Source organism: Aulonocara stuartgranti, assembly GCF_965226115.1.
Source record: "Aulonocara stuartgranti genome assembly, chromosome: 2".
Classification (NCBI taxonomy): Eukaryota; Metazoa; Chordata; class Actinopteri; order Cichliformes; family Cichlidae; genus Aulonocara; species Aulonocara stuartgranti.
The window spans coordinates 22,826,405-22,845,510 of record NC_138940.1 but is presented as its reverse complement, the minus strand read 5'-3'; the positions used below and the strand labels follow the sequence as shown (position 1 = coordinate 22,845,510).

General features: G+C 41.7%; 1 protein-coding gene and 1 long non-coding RNA gene across 5 annotated transcripts in view; one reads left to right on the top strand and one right to left on the bottom strand.

Annotated features, from left to right (window-relative positions):
* Positions 1-3,140: 3,140 nt before the first annotated feature.
* LOC309715125 lies at positions 3,141-6,248 on the bottom strand. 2 transcript variants are annotated; one of them, XR_014279148.1, is made up of 5 exons: positions 6,204-6,248; positions 5,472-6,082; positions 4,956-5,103; positions 4,507-4,594; positions 3,141-3,925 (listed from the first exon to the last, which is right to left on the bottom strand). It is a non-coding gene; the product is annotated as an uncharacterized lncRNA (long non-coding RNA). The 2 variants fall into 2 exon arrangements; XR_014279149.1 differs by having other exon boundaries at positions 5,472-6,242.
* Positions 6,249-8,190: 1,942 nt separating this feature from the next.
* gpc3 (glypican 3) overlaps positions 8,191-19,106 on the top strand; it is a 325,636-nt gene continuing 314,720 nt past the window's right edge. The window contains exons 1-2 of one of the 3 annotated variants that reach the window (XM_082547799.1): positions 8,191-8,774; positions 18,031-18,192. In XM_082547799.1, coding sequence (XP_082403925.1) covers positions 8,618-8,774; positions 18,031-18,192 — 319 coding nt within the window. In that variant the 5' untranslated portion in view covers positions 8,191-8,617. The remainder of the gene's footprint in view (positions 8,775-18,030; positions 18,193-19,106) is intronic. The other 2 variants (XM_082547798.1, XM_082547797.1) reach the window with 2 other exon arrangements.

The following is a 19,106-nucleotide window of genomic DNA, read 5'->3' as shown; positions in this document are numbered from 1 at the left end:
AGCAAGCAGATGGGCTACAGCAGCAGAAGACCGCACTGGGTGTCACTCCTCTCAGCTCCTAGGACAAAAGAGGGCAGCTTCCACCCAGAGCTTGTTGCCTGTTTTGTATTAGTATTTCTCAAGTGCTGCTACACAGAGCAAATTTTTAACACAGCTTTTCAAAACATCGTATCCTGAACAATTCCAGCTCATTCTCCTTCAAAGAATCTCTCAAGCTCCTCCAGATTTCATGATCTTCCAGCATAGATCCTGGTCTTCAGTTCAACACAGAGATTTTCAGTGGGATTCAAGTCAGGGATTTGTGCCGGCCAGTCAGGAATTTTACTTTGGTCTTCTGGAGGTAGTTCTTCACCAGGAGCGACAGATTTTGGGTCGTTGTTGTGTTTGAAAATAAAGAGACGACCCAGACCCAGGATTGTTTCTGACTCCTTGAGGTTTCCTTCCACCTTGATGAGATAAAGAAAAGAAAACTAGTTTGTTTCAAAATGCTATTTTCTGTTTTTCTGTTCTTTGATAAAAACTTTAAAATTCATAGCAGGGCTAATAATTTTGTCCACGTCTGCATGCGTTCTTCAAGCTGGCTCTAAGTAAAAAAGCAGGGTGTATCGCAAGCGGAGTGGGCAGTAGTATCGTGATTTATGAGATGAATCATCATCAGTTTGCAAATTCTGATTCAGAATGACTGACACTGATTCTGAGGATAGAAACAAAGTATGTATCCGATACCAATACCATCGTTGGTATCAACACTATCGATATTTTGATTGATCCTCTCATGTGTAGCAGGCAGTGCGACGGCAGGAGGAGCAACTTGATCTGTGCTGGAGTTGGGCGCAGTTTCGATGGCGGGGGTAACCCCGAGCCACCTACAGGCACCAATGTAAACCACTGAGCCACCCTGCTGCTGCCACCAATGCACACAATGGACTCTGCATTTTTTTTTCTGTGTTTCTATGATGATCCCTTTTCTTGTGTCTGTGCAGACATCAATCACGTATTGCAGATGAGTTAAATAAAATGGCAGCTGGGGGCCTTCTTTCTCTTTATGCAGCCAATCACAGGCTTTCTAACACACATACAGCCTGGGAAACTAGGTCAAAGTTCAACCAGAGAAGACGGAAAGTAAGGCAACACTGCAGCTCGGCTCCACGGTGGAGAGGGGAGTGCCGCCGTGCTTTGGAAAGGCCGTGCATCCCTCTGCTTGACAGCTGAAAACAGAGTTTTATTAAATGGTGTTTTGTGTGGGACTGCAGAGGAGGGACATCCTGGCTGCGGACAGCACAGAAGGCTATGTGGGGGCAGGGTTTTACTGGGGTTATAGGTCACAAGCTTCCTGGGTTTCTTTGGCCAGCACGGGAGTGAATGGATGAGTGAGGTGGGTCAATAAAACTGATCTCACTTCAGGTTTCATATTCAGATTGTTTTTTTCTTCCCCAGCGGATGTCGCTTCAGAGGAAAGCTTGTAGATATATGATACCAAATATCTACAAGTGCATTGATTATGAGTGGATTTAAGGACGCACATCCGCCTGCGCTCCTGCCCCCACCCCCACAAAGAGGAAGAAATACAGAAAGAGAAAAAGATGCTGTTACAATTTGATGAATGACAAAAGTTTTTTTGTTGTTGTTGTTTTTTTGCGCTGAAGGGTGGTAAAAGGAATACACTGAGATGGAAAATCCACAGAGATACTGCGAGATTTCTGCTTTATGGGAAGCCCCCGTTGGTTTGACTACACCCATTAAACTGAATGAAGCTCAACACGATCAGAGGTAAGCCGTGTGCTGACAACTGCGCTAATAGAAACGTTTGATTGGCAAGGTCTGGACATAAAGTCTGATGCGGCTGTTGATTAGTTTGTCGGCGCCACCTGCGCATTAATCTGAACGCTGTGTGAGGCAGTATTGAATCTATCGGATTATTCAGTCTTGGTGTAATCTGCACACGAAGGCTGACAATAGCTTGTTAAAGTGCATTTGCTCAGGTCGCAAATGAAGGCCGATCTCTTTATTAATCCGCGAACACCTAAACATGAACCCGCTTACTGCTCAGCAGCCGGCACTGATTGTCTTAATTGCGTCATTAGATTGATTGAGTGCTATTCTTTAATTGAGGGACTCCATGCGCTCATCAGGGCAGCACCAGACGCCGCTGGCGCCGCTTCGTGAAAGCAAAGCAGAGCAGGGCAGGGCTCGGCTCTCCGGCCTTCTGAAACTTTTAGTTCAGGGATAAAAAGCGAACAAAGATGACCTCCGATGTTGTATCCTGAAATATGGTTTTGGAAAATGGAGCGTCGTAAGTTTAAACTTCCTCCTGCTTCTCCAAACTTTAGTGAAACACGTGGGCCGTGCTGATACCGTGGAGAGAAACCTCTAGAACTGCACTGAAAAAAATATGTTGTTGGATTTACTTAATTCAATGGTGGACATTTGTTGCACACAGATGTTTTGCTTTGGCAGCAACTTAAACAATTGAGTTAAATTAACACAATTTATTCATGTTCAATAAACCTGTGCAATTTGTGTTGATAAAATGTGACTTAAACATGTTTTGATGAAGTAATTTGAGCTCTTGAAATATTTTAATCCTTCACAATTTTCTCACTTTATCCCAACACCATTCAATAACTTTTACCCAATACTACTTGGTCACTTAAATACTACATGTTATCTTCAAATTACATTTTGCTATTATATTCTAGTATCAAATACACAATTTTCAAATGGAGGCCTTATAACAGATTATATTGTTCTCTTCCAAGATGGTTGCTGGCATCCACCAGTAACCTTTCAAAACAAAATGTCTAATTTCACTGCATTGACAGTAGGTAAAGAATTAAACTGACATTACTCCACTACTGAATCTATATAAACCAACAGTTAAATAATGTCAGTTCTTCCGTGTTCTCTGGAATCAATCACAGCAAAGAAATTAGACTCTTTCTTTTGAAAAATGTTGGGAAAGAACAATACAAAACATTCTATTTAAGGCCTCTGACGTCAAGATTCAGTTAAACAACAATTATAACTAAACAATTTGAGGTAATGTTAGTTTCCATTAACATTAAATTAGGTTACTGAATTGGCAAACACCTTCCTATTAACATTACCCATTTTACCCCAATAACTAAAGAAATTAGCACTTGCAGGTCAAAACCTTTATTCAAGAGATGCAAAAATAACATTGATACGGTGAGTGACTGTCAAAAATTACGGCACTGATCATACTGTGACATCTTGGTTCAAAACAGCAAGCTTAGAAATATTCAACGTTCCTTACTTCAACTGAATGAAACTGAAAATACCATTTCACACGACCCATATGGGATATTTAGACTGCATAACTGTTCATGCTACATCTCTTCACTAGTAAAAGAAAGAAAAAATACAAAGAGAAATTTAAAAATGCTGCCAAACAGACAGAGAACTTGTACAGAGCAAAAGGAAAAACAAACAACAACAACAACAAAAAAACGGCTCGTCCTCATGGCAGTTGCAGTGTATATAAAAATGAACCCTGCGATCTGTTCCTGGAATTGAGCTTCAAAAATGCAGCAGAACAAGTGTGAGATTTAAATGTCTTCTCACCTAGAGCTGGTCACCTCACATGCATAACAGTGAGCTTCGTTGCAGGAGCAGTTTTGTCTTAGTTGTGAGCTTTTCTTGAGAGCTGAGTTGCTTCCAACTCCATTACCACCCTTTGAATCACCTCAAAAGTGTAGCAGAGTTGTGATGGGTAACTCATGTTGAAGGAATAAAAAAGGTCCAAACAGCATGGCTACTGCAAAGGTCACGTTATCCAGATCTTGAAGAACTACTATACCCTCGATGATGATGCCAACGTCAGAAAAGTCATTGCCTGCCGCATCCTCTGGAGACAGATGTTCATTGTGGTTTTCTCAATCTGTGCAGTGGCCTCAGTCAAGTCCTGGTTAAACACAAAACATTTCTTTAAGATTCCTTTTTAAACTCATCTCTTTTGAATCTACCAGTTCTAATGTTAGAGTAATTTAAACCAATGCAAGCAACATAGTAAATAGCTATAGCCAAAGAGTGGCCTGCCATGCTGCCATTCATGGTCTAACAGAGTTTCTAAGAGAGGGTGAAAAACATAATTTCAAATGCTTTACATTAGTTTTTCTTAGAAAGACACCGGCCCATCAGAAATCCAGGTTTTGTCACTCAGAAGATGTTAGAATTTAGACTTTCAGCCCCACAATTTGGTTAGCTGTTGGTCTTTTTTTTTTTCAAACAAAAGCTAATGTAAATATTGGTGGGATTTTCCTTTGTTCACTAGAATGACAAATTTAAAGTTTTTTCACACTGATGTGACCCCTAATACAGGGGTGGGGCCTCAAGGGCCGGCGGCTGAGTTCACTACCAGGCCTCATGTGAACTTCAAATTATTAAAGAGGACTACTGGTCCTAACTGGTCCAATGAGGATCAAGTGGATAACTAAATGCATTTTAAAATGTTGCAAAGCCACAATCTACTCATAAAACACTCACCATGAACTCCTGCACCAAGATGTTGCAATTGTCTTTCACACAGATGCGGAGCACTTTGATGAGACTCCCTTTGAGCATTAATGTCATCCTAAAGTATTATAACAAAGAAAACAGAGATTTGTGAACTTTTCAGTAGCACAGAAGAAAATGATCCCAGACCAAAACTTAAACCAGTCAACATGCAACACCAGCATCTACAAAGCAATATCAAAAGTTCCTGTTTGACATCAACTTTATGGATATATAGTTTCCAGAACATTTATTTTTTTAAAAAGATCAATTTTTCTCAGTGGGCCAGTAAATGCATGACGAAAATTATGGCATCCTTTCGGTGGAATCAGTACTCACAGGTAATAGTTGACTGTTTCAATGGATGCAGCATAAAAATCTTTTACTGACCTAATGCAATACATATACACTTTGTAGTTAAAGAATTTTAAAGTTCTTACTGTCATCATGGCAGCTACATCCTTTAGCTTTGTGCCCTGTTCCCCCGATCACTTTGCAAACACTTTCAGCAGACTGTCAGAGAGAAACTCAGCTCTGTCAGAAACCTGTAAAGGCATGGTTGGGATGCACTGGAATGCTGCATTTCATCTGAAATGACATAAAATTATTTTGAAATAACAGCAGGCACTGTGCTTGGTTAATAATCAGTAATGTTTTGTTGAATAAAAACTGTGTTTCCAGATCTTATGGGATTAAAAAAATGTTTATTTCTGATTTGCAACCCAAGAACCCACAAGTTACAACCTCATTTTAGTTCAAGTGTGCATTAATGTGAGTCCAGTAATCACCTTTCTGACAATACATACAGGTATAAGTCAAACCTATGGCAGATTTTGGATTTCTCAGTTGTATTAATAGGGTGGTCTATTTGAGTATGCATGCACCTAATAATTATAAAAAACCTATTATAATTAAGTTACAGAAACCTTAAGCGAAAATAGAATATACTTTCTTACCATAACACCTTGAACCCACAATCCATCAGCTGACTCCTGGTGAAATGCAGAATAGATGTGGTCTCTCAATGTGCATCAACAAAAACAAAAACAAAAGGACAGCAGGTGAGGGCAGGAGGGGTAGGGATGTAAGCTAGCATAATACCGCTGATGATATTAGCTAAAGCTGTTCAATGTCCAAAATCTCACTAACACCACGGTGCAGTAAATACACAATGTAACTGAAGAGTCAGTTGTCAAATCTATTCACACAGAAAACCAGATTATGTTATGAGTGCCTCGTAATTAGGTTTAATGTGATATTACGGCTCTTGTGCCAAAGACAAATTCAAATGAAAAAGCGCCAATTCTTTGATAACAGATAAAACAGCAAATAAGCTAACGGCTCTTTTTTAGCATGTTACATGGCGGCACTTTAGACGTTTAACTACATTTGGCTGAAATATGGTAAATATTAATTCAAAAAATCAAGACATACCAAAAAACGTAGAGTTGGCTGCTCGACTTGACTGAGATGGATGCATTTTTTAAACCACGATCCAAAGCCCGCGAGATGAAATCACGCGTGGTTTCACGAGATTTAACGTTGCTATCTTATTGACTTACTTCACCTGAACATGATATAAACAATTTAATACACCCTTTCTGCATATCATGTAGTTTTTACACTATATAGTTACATTTATCTTTAAAACATGAGGCAATTGTGTTAAATACATGCAAGATGCTTACATAAATCCAAGAGATGGCCAGTCCCTTTTTTTCAGTGTGGTGTGGCTCGATCGAAGATTAAGGCTTGATTGTAACCTTTGGGTAATGTGGAGTACCAAAGCTGGCCTGCACTCATGCAAAACTCGGGGTACGTCGGATCATTTGTGAGGCGTTTTTCACGGTTTTATTTCTGAAAAATGAGACTTCACATTGGTGCAAAGGGAAACTTCTCCATGTTTTCTCCACGCTGCAGAACAGCTTCGGCAGCCCGTTGTAACTCAGTTATAGGATTTCCTCGGTGCATCAGCTGGTTAAATCTGATGCAGTGTTTAATTGCACAGGTTAATCGGATTTTTAAATGAGCAGACGGAATAATTTCCTTTAATGTGAAGGAGTGTGTGCACGTGTAACATATCAGAATCTCTTGGACTGTAACTTTTGCGTGTCAGTGCAGGGCTAATGGCAACGTGACCATCCTTTTTGCAATGTCGTGCCTGTAAACCGCCGTTTATCGTGTTTAACTTCTTTTTAACTCTAATATAGAGCACGTTGGTGTTAATGAGTTTCCTATACCACTTAAAGGCAACACATGTATCCAGTCTTAATATTGGAATCCGTTTAAGTAATTATTCATGTTCTGTTTGATTTCCTTGCAGATCGTGCAGACTGGCGGTGTGTGGAAGTGATCCAGTTTATCACTTCCCTCCATTTTTGCCTCATGGTCCTCCAGCTAAGGTGCATCTAGTGTAGTTGGTGAAGTATTCAAAGTCTACTGCCCTAGTTGCCCCTTCTGTCTGGAGGGCTTGTTTTTCAGTTCACTTCAATTGTGTAGCGCCCAATCAACAAGATGGCGTACGGCGCTTTATATTGCCCCCCCCCAACGAACACTTGGCGACAGTGGTAAGAAAAAACTCAATGGACAAATATCTAGATTGATAAATGGATGCTTTAAAGTTGCCCAGGGAGTTGTCCCCCCCCACGGCCCACCCATCAATTTGTATTTTTAAAATCGAAAAATATAACACATGCCACTGGAACATAGAAGCAATGGCTGCTGGCCATTTAAAAAAATTAAAAAAAATCATCTTGTATAAGTGTGACAGTAAAAGCAGTCTGTGTCTGTCACATGTGCTTCTTTACAGGTCTTTCCTCTGACATCTTCCCTCATGACTTTTCATTCCTTGAGATGAACACACTGTTGTCCAGGCAGTTCCAAAGTGCTCACAGTGCAGGTAGTAAACGTTCATCTACTGCAGTTTGTGCACTTGGGGTATTGCTGGTCACCTTTCCGCCTGTTCATAGCACTTAAACTCAGCTGGGCTTACAGTGAGTTTTGATGGTTTGTTCTCAGCTTCTGAAAGACTCTGCTGTGCAAATCCATGCAAAGCTCTCTGTTTCTCAGAAATGCGACACGCGTGTGTTTTGTCTGTCCTGAGCAACACTTGAAAGACTGAAAGCCTTTCACAGCAGGCACGAGATGAGCTGCTGCTGTTTCTACTTCTGCTGTGATTCTGGTGTTGTGACACTTGCTGTTTTTAAGATGGATGATTTAAATTTCAACACTTAACATTGTGAATAGATGAGAAATTAAACTCCCAAAACAACTTTTCTGACTTGATGAACTGTTCGGTCTGCGGAGTTTAATATCTTGTCCTTGTCTGTTGGGCAACGTTTTTGCTGTTGACATCCACACTGAACACTAGATGGCACCATCTCAACTTTAATGCTTGTAGATCTGAGTGAAAGTAAGACTCATTTTAAACTGACATGAAGAAATCTGTATAATGTAACAGTGAGTTTTGTGCTTCGTGCACAACCAGCTGTCTGTATGAACAATCTCCATGTGAATGAAAAATAAACTGCCGCTCATACATGTCTTTGGTGTTTTGTGTGCAGCTCCTGGTAAACACGGGTTTAAATGTATAGTGAAACGCACGAGTGATGTGCCCCAGTTAAATCCCGTACGGTTAATCTAAAGCGGCTCGTGCAGCGCATTAAGCCCCTCATATTTCCACTCGAGCGCCCACACAGGGCCACTGTGTCAGCGCATCACTGAGAGGAGCTCTCTGTAAGCGCAGCTAGCTTCACGCCGTGGCGCGCGCTTTTTAATGAGCGCGCACATGGAATCGGGGGGGGGGGGCGTTCATCCATCTGTGCGGAGAGATGACGCTCGCTGCTGCAAATGAACAGGGAGTCATAAGTTCTCGGCATCCGTGTAGCTCCAAGAAGCCCGAGAAAGCAGCTTTGCAGAGTGCACGGACTCTGAGAGGAGGAGAAGAGGAAAGCGGAAGGATGCTGATCCGAGCCGAGCCGGGAGCTGCAGCTTCACCTCATCAGCGCAAACGCTGGCTCCTTCTGTAACTTTTAGCGCGCTGAACTTTACCGCTGCTTCTTCTACTCTGTCCGCTTTGGTTGAGTGCTGCTGCCCGTCAGCCATGGCTTCCTCACCGGTCCACAGTGCGCTCTTTCTGTGCGCCTTCCTCCAGCTGTTCTCCCTTCCCGGCGGACACGTGCCAAACTGCCAGGAGGTGCGCACAGTATTTCAGTCTCTGCACCCGGGCTCCAAGTGGGTCCCCGAAACCCCAGTGTCAGGTAACTGTCATTAATAAAGCTCGTAGATACGGGACGTTAATGTTTTACGTACTCCTGATAATGTTGTGGGATAGAGCACGTTTCTAACAATCGGCACCAACGCATTAAGTCAAATATAGATTTGTAAATATATATTTTTTCCTAGCGGATAGTACCGCTATAGCGCTTCTGTGTTTTGTTTTAAATGCTGACCTTTTCAGTGAGAGCCAACCCACACACTCTCCATCCCTCTGGCTGAACGTTTACTAACCTGCTCTGAGAATTTTATTTTATTAAAAAAAAAAAAAAAAAATCTGGCCGCATTAAGCGGAATATCCTGTTACAAATACGAAACTGAAACTTGTAAAATTTGTTCTTGTATTGATCTGAACATGGAGTAACCTTGCCTTGCACCTCACTTTGATTCTGTTAGTGCTGAAACATTGCAAGATTTGAGTTAGGATATTGACAGCCTCCTTAAAACACTAACTTTGGTGCTTGTTTAAATACATGACGACGGGGTAAAAGCTGAGGGAATGAAAGAGGATTAATAGTCAAAATGTACACAGCCACTCCTGTTACATTGTCAGCAAATATCAATTATGTGTGTGATCTGAGCTGCAAGCAAACTGGAAGTTATTTTGTAAATGATGCAATGATCCAAACTCATCTTTATTGTTTTTGTTCCATGGAGCTCAACTGTCACTGACTTCTATCTTCTCTAATGAAGAAGGAATAGATCTGGAGAAGTGAGTTGGCAAAAAACAGAAAAGGTTAATGGTGAAATGATTCGGGTCTTTGTGGACAGAAGTCCATATTTTTGTCCTCTTTTGCAGAATGCAGCATGTTGGTGCACTGGAGCCTGTTGCGTGCATTCTGATTCACTATGGAAATGGTAAAAGCCTCTCATGTGTCTGCATCACAGCCAGCCGCAAATGTTAATTAGGTGTTTTAGTGTCATGTCAGCACAGGGAAGTGCTCCAGGTTATCTGTTTTCTCTCCGTTCGCAGCATGCAATACTCCCACCTGATTCAAAGAGGGGTGTTTTTTTTCTTTCTTTTTTTTTCTTTTTGAATAACACTAAATGTTCTGTAAACATGAAAGAGTGTGGCGAATCGCAAAATACTTCAAATCAAACAGCAGGAGAGAGAGAGCGCGATGCACTGTGAAGCATATTTTGTCATGCTCCTTCTGCCATATATTAAGCTCCCATCGTGTAAGGTGCATGCAGCCCTAACCGCTGAGCCCTACATTTCTCCAAGCATCCATGTTTAATCACACACCTTGCACCTAGGCCATCAGGCGTTTTATCTGCCAGCCAAAGGGGAAGCTAAATATTTCTCTTGGCAGGCAATGAGAAATATTTAGCCTTCCCAAATCTGAGGCTAGGCAGACCAGCTGTCTGTGCACCATCTCTAAGGAATCAGTCTGAGCTGGACACTAACAGTTCATAACCATTACTTTCACTGGAATCAATTCACCAATCAGCCATAGAACAATCCATCACGGCCAGCGAAGGCATGGTTTGGTTTACTCATCCTCGCTGCAGGTCTGTTGCAGATTAATTGCTTGGTTTATGGCTTATACAGTTCTGCAGAAAAGGTGTTCACAAGCGTGTTAAACCTAATGTTCTGCTTTGGCTCCCTGAAGTCTGCTGATTGACTAAATGTTATGTCGGATATAAAAAAAAAATGTTTGTATCCCCTGTATCTATGATAGAGGTTAACAGTACCCTCAGTGATGCTACACACAACTGATGCTCCTGGCAATTTGTTAAAAATACCTTGTGCATGGAGGAAACATCTAGAAGTTTTATTTGGCCTTGAGCATTTTGGCAAATGGAAAAATATACTGTACATTAGGTCCTAAATATTCAATAATACTCTATAAATACCCCCTTCTCAGCAAAACAATAGCACTTTAAGTATTTTCTCCCGTTAATCAACTGTGCAAGCTGAATTTTCTGAATGCGTTCTGCATTATATTGTTTCAATGCAAAACAGCAAGAGATAAAAAAAAGAAATCAATCACTTTCAGCAAAGCAAATATCAGACAAACTCCAGGGTTAATATACCCAGTTAGAGTTCTTTCTCCAACATTTAGATTTAAACGTTAGAAAAATAAGAGTGTACTGTAACACAGCTCCCAATAAAGTATCTATAGTACATCCCTCAAGCTAGATTTACCAGCATGAAACTGTTATTTTGACAGCTACTGTAAACTACAACAACAACAACTGTAAAACATCACTGTACTGATGCAAAGACTGTAACACAGCATTACACTTGCAGCACTTTATTCTGTCTTCATTCTGTCTTCAACATTTAAGCACCGGCCCTGCAGATAAATGTTTGTGATTTATCGCTGTTAACCGCTTGGCCCATTGCTAATCAAACTCTAAATACCATTCTCAGTTTTCAGGAAAACACACCAGTCAAAGTCAGAGTGGAAAATAACTAATAGAACCATCACAAAGCTGCTGAATTAATGATTTCCTCATAAACACCCATGAGTCACTGCTGTAGACAGGTTGGAAATGACCATGCTTCAAGTCTTTGTCACTTACTTCTTCAGTTCTTTAACACTGACTGAGCACGTTGCCGTACATCATTTCATCAGTTTTTACAGCATTTGTATTAAAGAGTAGGCCTCTGTGAGTGCGCCCCAGGGTGGCTGTGGCTACAATGTAGCTTGCCATCACCAGTGTGTGAATGTGTGTGTGAATGGGTGGATGACTGGATGTGTAAAGCGCTTTGGGGTCCTTAGGGACTAGTAAAGCGCTATATAAATACAGGCCATTTACCATTTACTTATGACTAATGAAGAATTATGTAACTGTACCTGTATGGTGACAGGTGTCTCTCACGTTCACTTCATGTCTTTTGAAAAGAAACTGAAGTAATATAGGAAATTAAAAATCCCAGATGTCCTGAAATATCTGCAGTCCCGCTGTATCACAGATACTGGGACGGATGGGATTTGATTTTGGGCTCGCGGTAGTGACGCTGAATGGCCCCACAATGCTTTATGTGCAGTGACCAGTGCTGGTCCTTAACAGATTTTAAGCACTCTGTAAAGATTTCAGAATGAGCGGCTTATTGGGCATGCTCGAGCTTTTGGTGGCATTTCCATAACTCTCAAATCTTCCACTTTTGTCCTAATGAGCTGACTTTATTATTATTAGTATTATTTTTGGGGAGGACATGAAATCGGCAGTCACTTTTCACACATTTAGTACATTTTTGACCTATTTTTTATTCATTTTTGGTCATGTCTCATCTATAATATATACTCACCATTAATTCATGCTGAATAAGTTGGAGTCACAGCTACAGCTGCTTGTCATGCAGGCTGATATAACACGAGTTCTCCGATGAGGCGCACAGTAAATGAAAGATTGATGAAATTACTTGTTGAGGGTGGCTAGTTGTGATCCGACTGAGGGAAGTATAACTTTCTGCGTGCGTGCGTGTGTGTGTGTGTGTGTATGAGTGAAATGTGAAGTGGACTGTATCGATATTGAGTATAGTGTAGGGGAGGTGGCTGATTCAGAAACATGTCCGCAGGAAGGCAGAGCAGAATTTCTAATAATGCTGCATGTGGTGCCGGAGGGGGCAAAAAAAGCACCAAAAGACTAAAGTTTTTCTTTCCAAAAGTGTGATTCAAAAGAAGTGAGTGCAGAGGAAGATTACAGCAGGCATATAGAGGGGAAAAAATCAAAGCTTGGCACATCTGTAGGAGTAGTACCACTCGTGTCTTTGTTGCGGCTGTTGCTGTGGGTGGTTGGATTGGCTGAAGGTGAAATGGAGGCTGGGTGTCGGTTCACTCCATCGTGTCATCACATATGTGTGAGGCGAGGCGCACAGGCAGCGCTGAACACTCACCCCGGGACATGAGCGAGAAAGCGGCTCCACTAGTGACGGCGCTGGCTTGATGATGGGAAGACCTTTTGGATCTCCGACAGCGGCGGTGGGACCTGATTCATGAGAGCAGCATCAGATACTCACGAAATATAAGAGTAACACTTGTGTGCTGGAGGCTGAGATCCAACTAGTTTCAGCAGAAAATCCTGCAAAGAGGTCCTGCAAAGGAGTTTTTTCCTCCTCCTCCTTTTGCTGTGAGCTAAAACAATTATAGCTTTGTGTTGCTTTATAGTTCTCAGCAGGATGCCATGCAAAAAGGTCCCAAATGCCCCTGTTTTAGAAATGACAGCGAATGACTAATAGGTGGATGAGTCTGATTTGAAGCGAGAAGCCTTTCCAGCTGGTTAAACACCGATTCATACTTGGTTTTATTCAGTTCTTCCTTTTTGAACGGTCCCACTTTAAAGACAGGAGCCTTTTGTTTACTGCCTCATTGTTATGTGCAAAACAAAAAGGAAAAAGCAGAGAACAATGTTGGGCACTTTCACATTCCTGCTTCCAGCTTTCAAACCATTGCTTCATCAAATGGTTTAAAGTGGAGCAGCTCTAAAAATACTTAAAGCCACTTTAATCCCCAGTAGTTAATGATATTATCACTCCTTAGGTTGGTTGTAAATGGCTCTATCTTTAAAAAGTGACACTGGCTTATTTTGCCCCGGAGAGGTAGCCACGGAGTCCCACGCGCTTCCACTCGAAACTAGCTGTTGTATAATTTATGCTCATAATGAACGGCTTTTAGCATATTCTATATTTTAGTACAACTTGTTTTTTCCCCCATGGTCGCCATCATTAAGCTTGCATAGTGATAGCTTTCTAATTGGTGCCGAGAAACTTAGACACATAATGCACTGTATCTGTTCCCCTGACTCTGATTTCCTGGGCTTGTTAAAGATGTGAGGACTCCTCCAGTGTTTGTGTGTGTTAGTGTGAGGACAGGGCCATCGTTTCCAGCAGTGGCCTTTCAAAGGAAACTTTCTGTGAGGGGTAGAGCAGCGAGGATGGTTAGATGAGGCTGTGACAATCTGAAGGGCGATCAATGTGTTTATAAAAGGCATTCAGAGACACTCATAAAAACAGCAGCTGTCCTGCACGTCGAATTACCCGGCCTCCTTTCACAGTATTGATTGAAAGCACGCAGTAATTTAAAGGCGCCACCTTGGACCGAGGTTGCATGCTGGGGAAATTTACATGTAAATTGCTACCTTGTCTTTCTTCATTTTGCGGGAGAGAATTGGCCATAAGGACGCCCAAAATTGACCAATTAACCAATAACAGGCTGATTTTAAAGTTGCTCACAGTGCCCAGGAGCTGTTAAGCTCAAGGTAGGTGAAGGAAAACGAGCTCGGAACAAAAGTGCGCGCAGATGAAAAGGAGTAAAAGAGGAAAAATAAGAAAGCAGAGGGGCGAGAAACAGGGATGGAGCCTAAAGCAAAGGGGAGCAGGAGGAAGCTCGTTCCCCAGTGATGTGTCAGTCAGAAAGAAAGCTTTATTTAGACGGTACGATTTTGTTATTTCTGAAACTCTACGGGGGAATCATCTCCCTCCCGAATCCTTCGCTTATTCCCTCAGTGCTGTGGAACTCGTGTAATGAAACACATTTATCATCTGCAAAACGACAAACGGTGCAGATGAATCTGCCTGTTTCGCCGGAGATAATTGCTAAATCCCCGTCTCTTCTCCGCTCAGGCCGCGCTCGCCTCACCTACGGCGCTATTGACAGCTTAATAATTTTGCCCCTGCAGTCTGAAATTAACTTGATCTTATCCGTCAGGAGTCTTTTGTCCGCATTGATTTAAGATATTAAGCCTGTCAGTATGCACACAAAAAGGTGCTGGGTGACAGCTTTATTGCCTCTTTTGCTCATTAGACTGTACACCCTAAACCCTGATGGGAGTAAGGGGTGAGCTGGGAGTTAGCAGAAGCTGTTCTCTGTTTAATTCTGCAGCGATTCTTAATTATCAAGACTGTCGCTCTGTTGCATCTCCCGGTAGTTTAATGTGCACCGTGTCTGTGTCTGCATTGTTGCAGCCCGAGCCCGCTACTAAAGATCTATTCTTTTGAAGATCTCACAGAGAAAGAGCCCCGATCCAATAGAGACACTCACTTTTGTTATTAAGATAAACCCTCTGCCTCCACAAAAGCCTTTCCTCCTTCTTTTGACACGCCAGCTATCAAGACTTTTCTGATTCGCAATCCTAGCAGCCCCCCCTTCCTCCAAATTAATCTCACTGCTTCCGCCTCCTTATATCCTCGCACCCAAAGCAGCGGCAGCCAAAGCTGGCAGGCTCCCCTGACATTTGTTTACCGTGGCATCAATCAGGCCCTTGTCACCGATGCCTCTCAGGGAGGCAGTTCCTGGAGACAACTCCTCAACGAGGCTTTGGCACGTTACCACTGCAGCCTCCACTGAGCTCTCAGCAGCCATGTGGGACAGAGAGGCTGAGAGGGGGAAGCACCGAGGAAAGGGGTTTTCATTGGAGCTGCTCTTTGTATCTAAACACTGGATGGTTGTGTCCTACTTATGTCTGACTGTCCATCATTTTCAAGCAGAGATAAGGTGGAAATCTTTAAACTTTGTAAGTATTTGGACAATTATGCAGATTTGTAATTTTGCAATGTTGCCTCTCTACACGACAACAGGGGATTTTAAACCAGTCAGTTAGTTTCAGCTTTAATTAGGAATTAAAGCCTGTTTTTATACACAATCTCCCATTTTCAGAGGCTCAAAAGTTTTTAGAAAATTGGCGGAAACCGATATTACTCTCCTTTATGTGGACAAACGTTCTGATCTCTACAAATTTTCAACATGAAGGTTTTGGTTTCACATAGGAATCTTAAATTTTATTTAATTTTATGATCAAATTCTAACTTGAAATGGGGTTTCTGCGGCCGAACTAATCTCCTACTCACTCGAACTCCTCCACTGCCTCTTTTTGTCTTTATAATTTTTTATGTTGTTGTTTTTGTCTTGTTCTTACTGTTTTGATTACTATGTAATGTTCTTTAAGTATTTGCAAAAAAAAAAGTAATCAGAAAATTGACTGACAGGGAGTTTCATGGCCTGATGAGGCCCTTTCCTTCATTATTTTATGACAAGATAAACAGATACACTTCCAGTGCTGAACTTGCATATGACCGCTGTCGAGAGGCCATCATTTGGTCGAAAGATCAAAAGAAACAAGAGAGATGGCAAAAACATGTCCAAGTCAAAAATCTGGTGCTTTAAAAGAAGGAATTCACCACCCAGCTCAGCAACATCAAACGTGAAGTGAAAAAGGTGAATGATCACAGAATTATTTCTATGATGAACAGCTTCACAACATCTAACCAACTGAAGAACCCTCTCAAGGAGGTGGGTTAACTATTCTCAAAGTTTGCAATCAAGAATGGAGCAAATTATTAGACGACTCAAAATGCAGAGGATTTACAACAAGGTGCAAACCACCGATTACATTCAAGAACATGAAAGCCAGATTAGATTTTATCAGAAAACATTTAAAAGAGTCTGCACAGTCCTGGAAAAACATCTTTGAACAGGTGAAACCAAGATTAAATTGTAGCACAATGAAGGGAAGAGAAAAGTATGGAGACTGACAGGCTCATGATCTGAAACACAACACATCATCTGACAAACACGGTGGAGGCAGTGTTATTGCATGAGTGTGTATGGGTGCCAGTGGAAGCAAGGTCACTAGTGTTTATTGATTATGATACTGCTGATATGACGTATCAGGATGAATCGTAGCGCATGCAGGGCCGTAGTCTCCAATCAGATTCAGCCAAATGCTGCAAAACTGATCAACCAGTGCTTCACAGTTCAAATGGATAACGACCCAAAGCATCCTGCAAATGCAACAGAGCAGCTTTTCAGTTATTAAATGCAAAAGATAGGCAGAAAGACTCACAGACAAACAGCAACTGAAAGACAGTAAAGGTCTGGCAGAGCATTTGGTGATGTTTATGGGTTCTACACTCCAGGCTGTCACTGACTGCACCGGATTTTCATCCAAGCACTAAAAACAGTCCTTATATTTGCTCCTTATGTTGGCTCCACAGTGTGGTGGTTAACACATTTTACTGGCAAGCAAAAGATTGCCGGTTGCAGGTGGAGACACAAATCTACTTTGGGGCTGAATCAGGAAGGCCACCCGGTGTGGAGACCACTTGTGACAGCTGAAAATAGCACGCATCAAAAAGAATCCTTAAATTTAAAACGATGCCACGTTGTCCAGTTACTTTTGAAGCTCTGAAAATGTGGAACTAAAAAAATTAAAAACACTGTAATTCATATAAAAATGTCTGTAATTTCCAAACAGTTATTTCAATATTTTTTAAGCCCTCCCCAAATTAACCCGATCTTCTGTATTTGTGTCACATCTTGACTGTTCAGGCTAAAATCCACTGTGGGTACACTGAACTTTAGCTCAGAAAATATGATGCAAAGCATTTATTTAAAGACACAGATATTGTGTTGTTTCCTCTTTATTAATGTGAACTCTTTTTATCTAAAAAAACAAAAACAAACAAACAGATTTCACACTCCTTTTAGCATGACCATGACTCGAAGTTTACTGAGTTTCACAGTGGCGGCAGGCTCTTGTTTATCTTTCCTGCTTTCCTCCTGTGTGGGATTAATTGAATTAATTTCTTCGAAGTGTTTGCTCTTTGATCAGGTCGTGTCTGGCTACATCGCCCCTCTGAAACATCCCTGACACCCCAGTTTTGCTTTCGCAGGCTTGAATGCGTTGCTCAAAAAGGAGCTCGGGGAATCCAATTATTTCTCATAGGTGTAAACAACCTTTAGTGTCCACAGCCAGGTGAACGAATGTTGTTTCACTGCCTTCAATCTTACTCGTGGCTGTTTTTTTTTAATGTGTATCCATAATGAAAGCATGCTGGAACCTAGGTTTATTTGTCTGCATGATGCACTGCTCCTGGCTCTCATCTTAAGTCTAAAAACACAAAAAAAACATACTTTTTTTGATCCTCGGAGTGAAAAGTGTAGCCTTGAGTGGAGGAAAAGTTTCTGTTGACCAAATTGATCTCTGAGGAGAACTACACAGCTTTAGTGTTTTGCACGAATGTGGATCAAAATGACTTATTTTTAAGCAGCAATTTATTTTTGACTTGAGCCCGGCTACATAACACAGCCTCTACATAATAATCATACGCTCATTAAGGCTGCGGACTCTGCTGGAGATATTTCTTAGTTTTTGCATTCGGAAAATGCTGCTGAATCTATTTGTGTGTGTTTGTGTGTCTTTTTTTTCTTGAAAATTAAACACCAGTGGCTTCGCAGCTACTTCCCTCTGTTCATCCAGACTACCATCCTGTCCCTGCTGATTTCCTGCCAGGTGCAGATCTGCAGGTTTGCCAAACCAAAGGCCCGACCTGCTGTTCCAAGAAGATGGAGGAGCGGTATCAGGTAGCGGCGCGCAGCAATATGGAGTCTGGTCTGCAGGTTGTCAGCGCACAACTCAAACGTCTCATCATCCAGAACGCCGCGATATTCCAAGGTAAGCAGTCTGCACAGTTCATCCAAGACCTGCCTCGAAGAAAGACGAGATAATTTCATCTGGCACGCACAACAAAAAAACAACCCAGTGTCACAAATGCACACATTTAAACACATAAATCAACAGTGTTCACTTTCTTGGCTACAATTTTTTTTTCACATCGGCAGCTCACTCCTCCAGGCAGTGAGTCACGTATAAATAAAGCTGTAGCAAAATGCATACAGACAGGAGGCTGCTGTTCAACTAAATGTTGGAATGGCAGCGACGCGTTGTTTAAGTGACTTTAGATGTAGTGTGGTTGTCTGTGCCAGACATGTTGCTCCAGAAAGTGACAGCCTCCTGAGATTTGGCGCACTGCAGTTGGCGATGACTGTTATTCACAGGGAAAGAGAGAGAAAATCCCCCACGACAGTCAGCAGCCTTCCTGGAAACCTGGATGAGAGCGGTCAGAGGAGGCGCGCTGCTAGGACTAACTCAAGCGAACAGTCGCATGCAAAATAACAACTCGGGGAAACGGTGACGCGAAAAAAAGACGTAGATTTTGTCGAAGGTGCAGGAAGCAGGTGAGTGACTGAACAGTGAAATGAAATACCTGGTGTAGCAGGTGCTACTCAGGTGTGCAAAGACTATTACAGTGTCCGAATCATTCTGTTAAAGAAAATGTACGATGCTTCTGTGTTTTCCTGTTGAAAATTAGATGAAAAGAAAAACACTCTTGGAAAGTAAATGCAAAGTTATAACCTGCAGTAGGTAAAGGTGTTTCCTCCTGCTTCTAGTGTATGCATGGTTCAGTAGTCCAAAATAGTCCAAACTATGACATTTGTCATGCTAAAGCCAATATGTACAGATAAGATCTTCACTCTGAGAATAAAGCTTAAAATACGACTGTTATCCAAGTATTCCTCTCAGCCGGA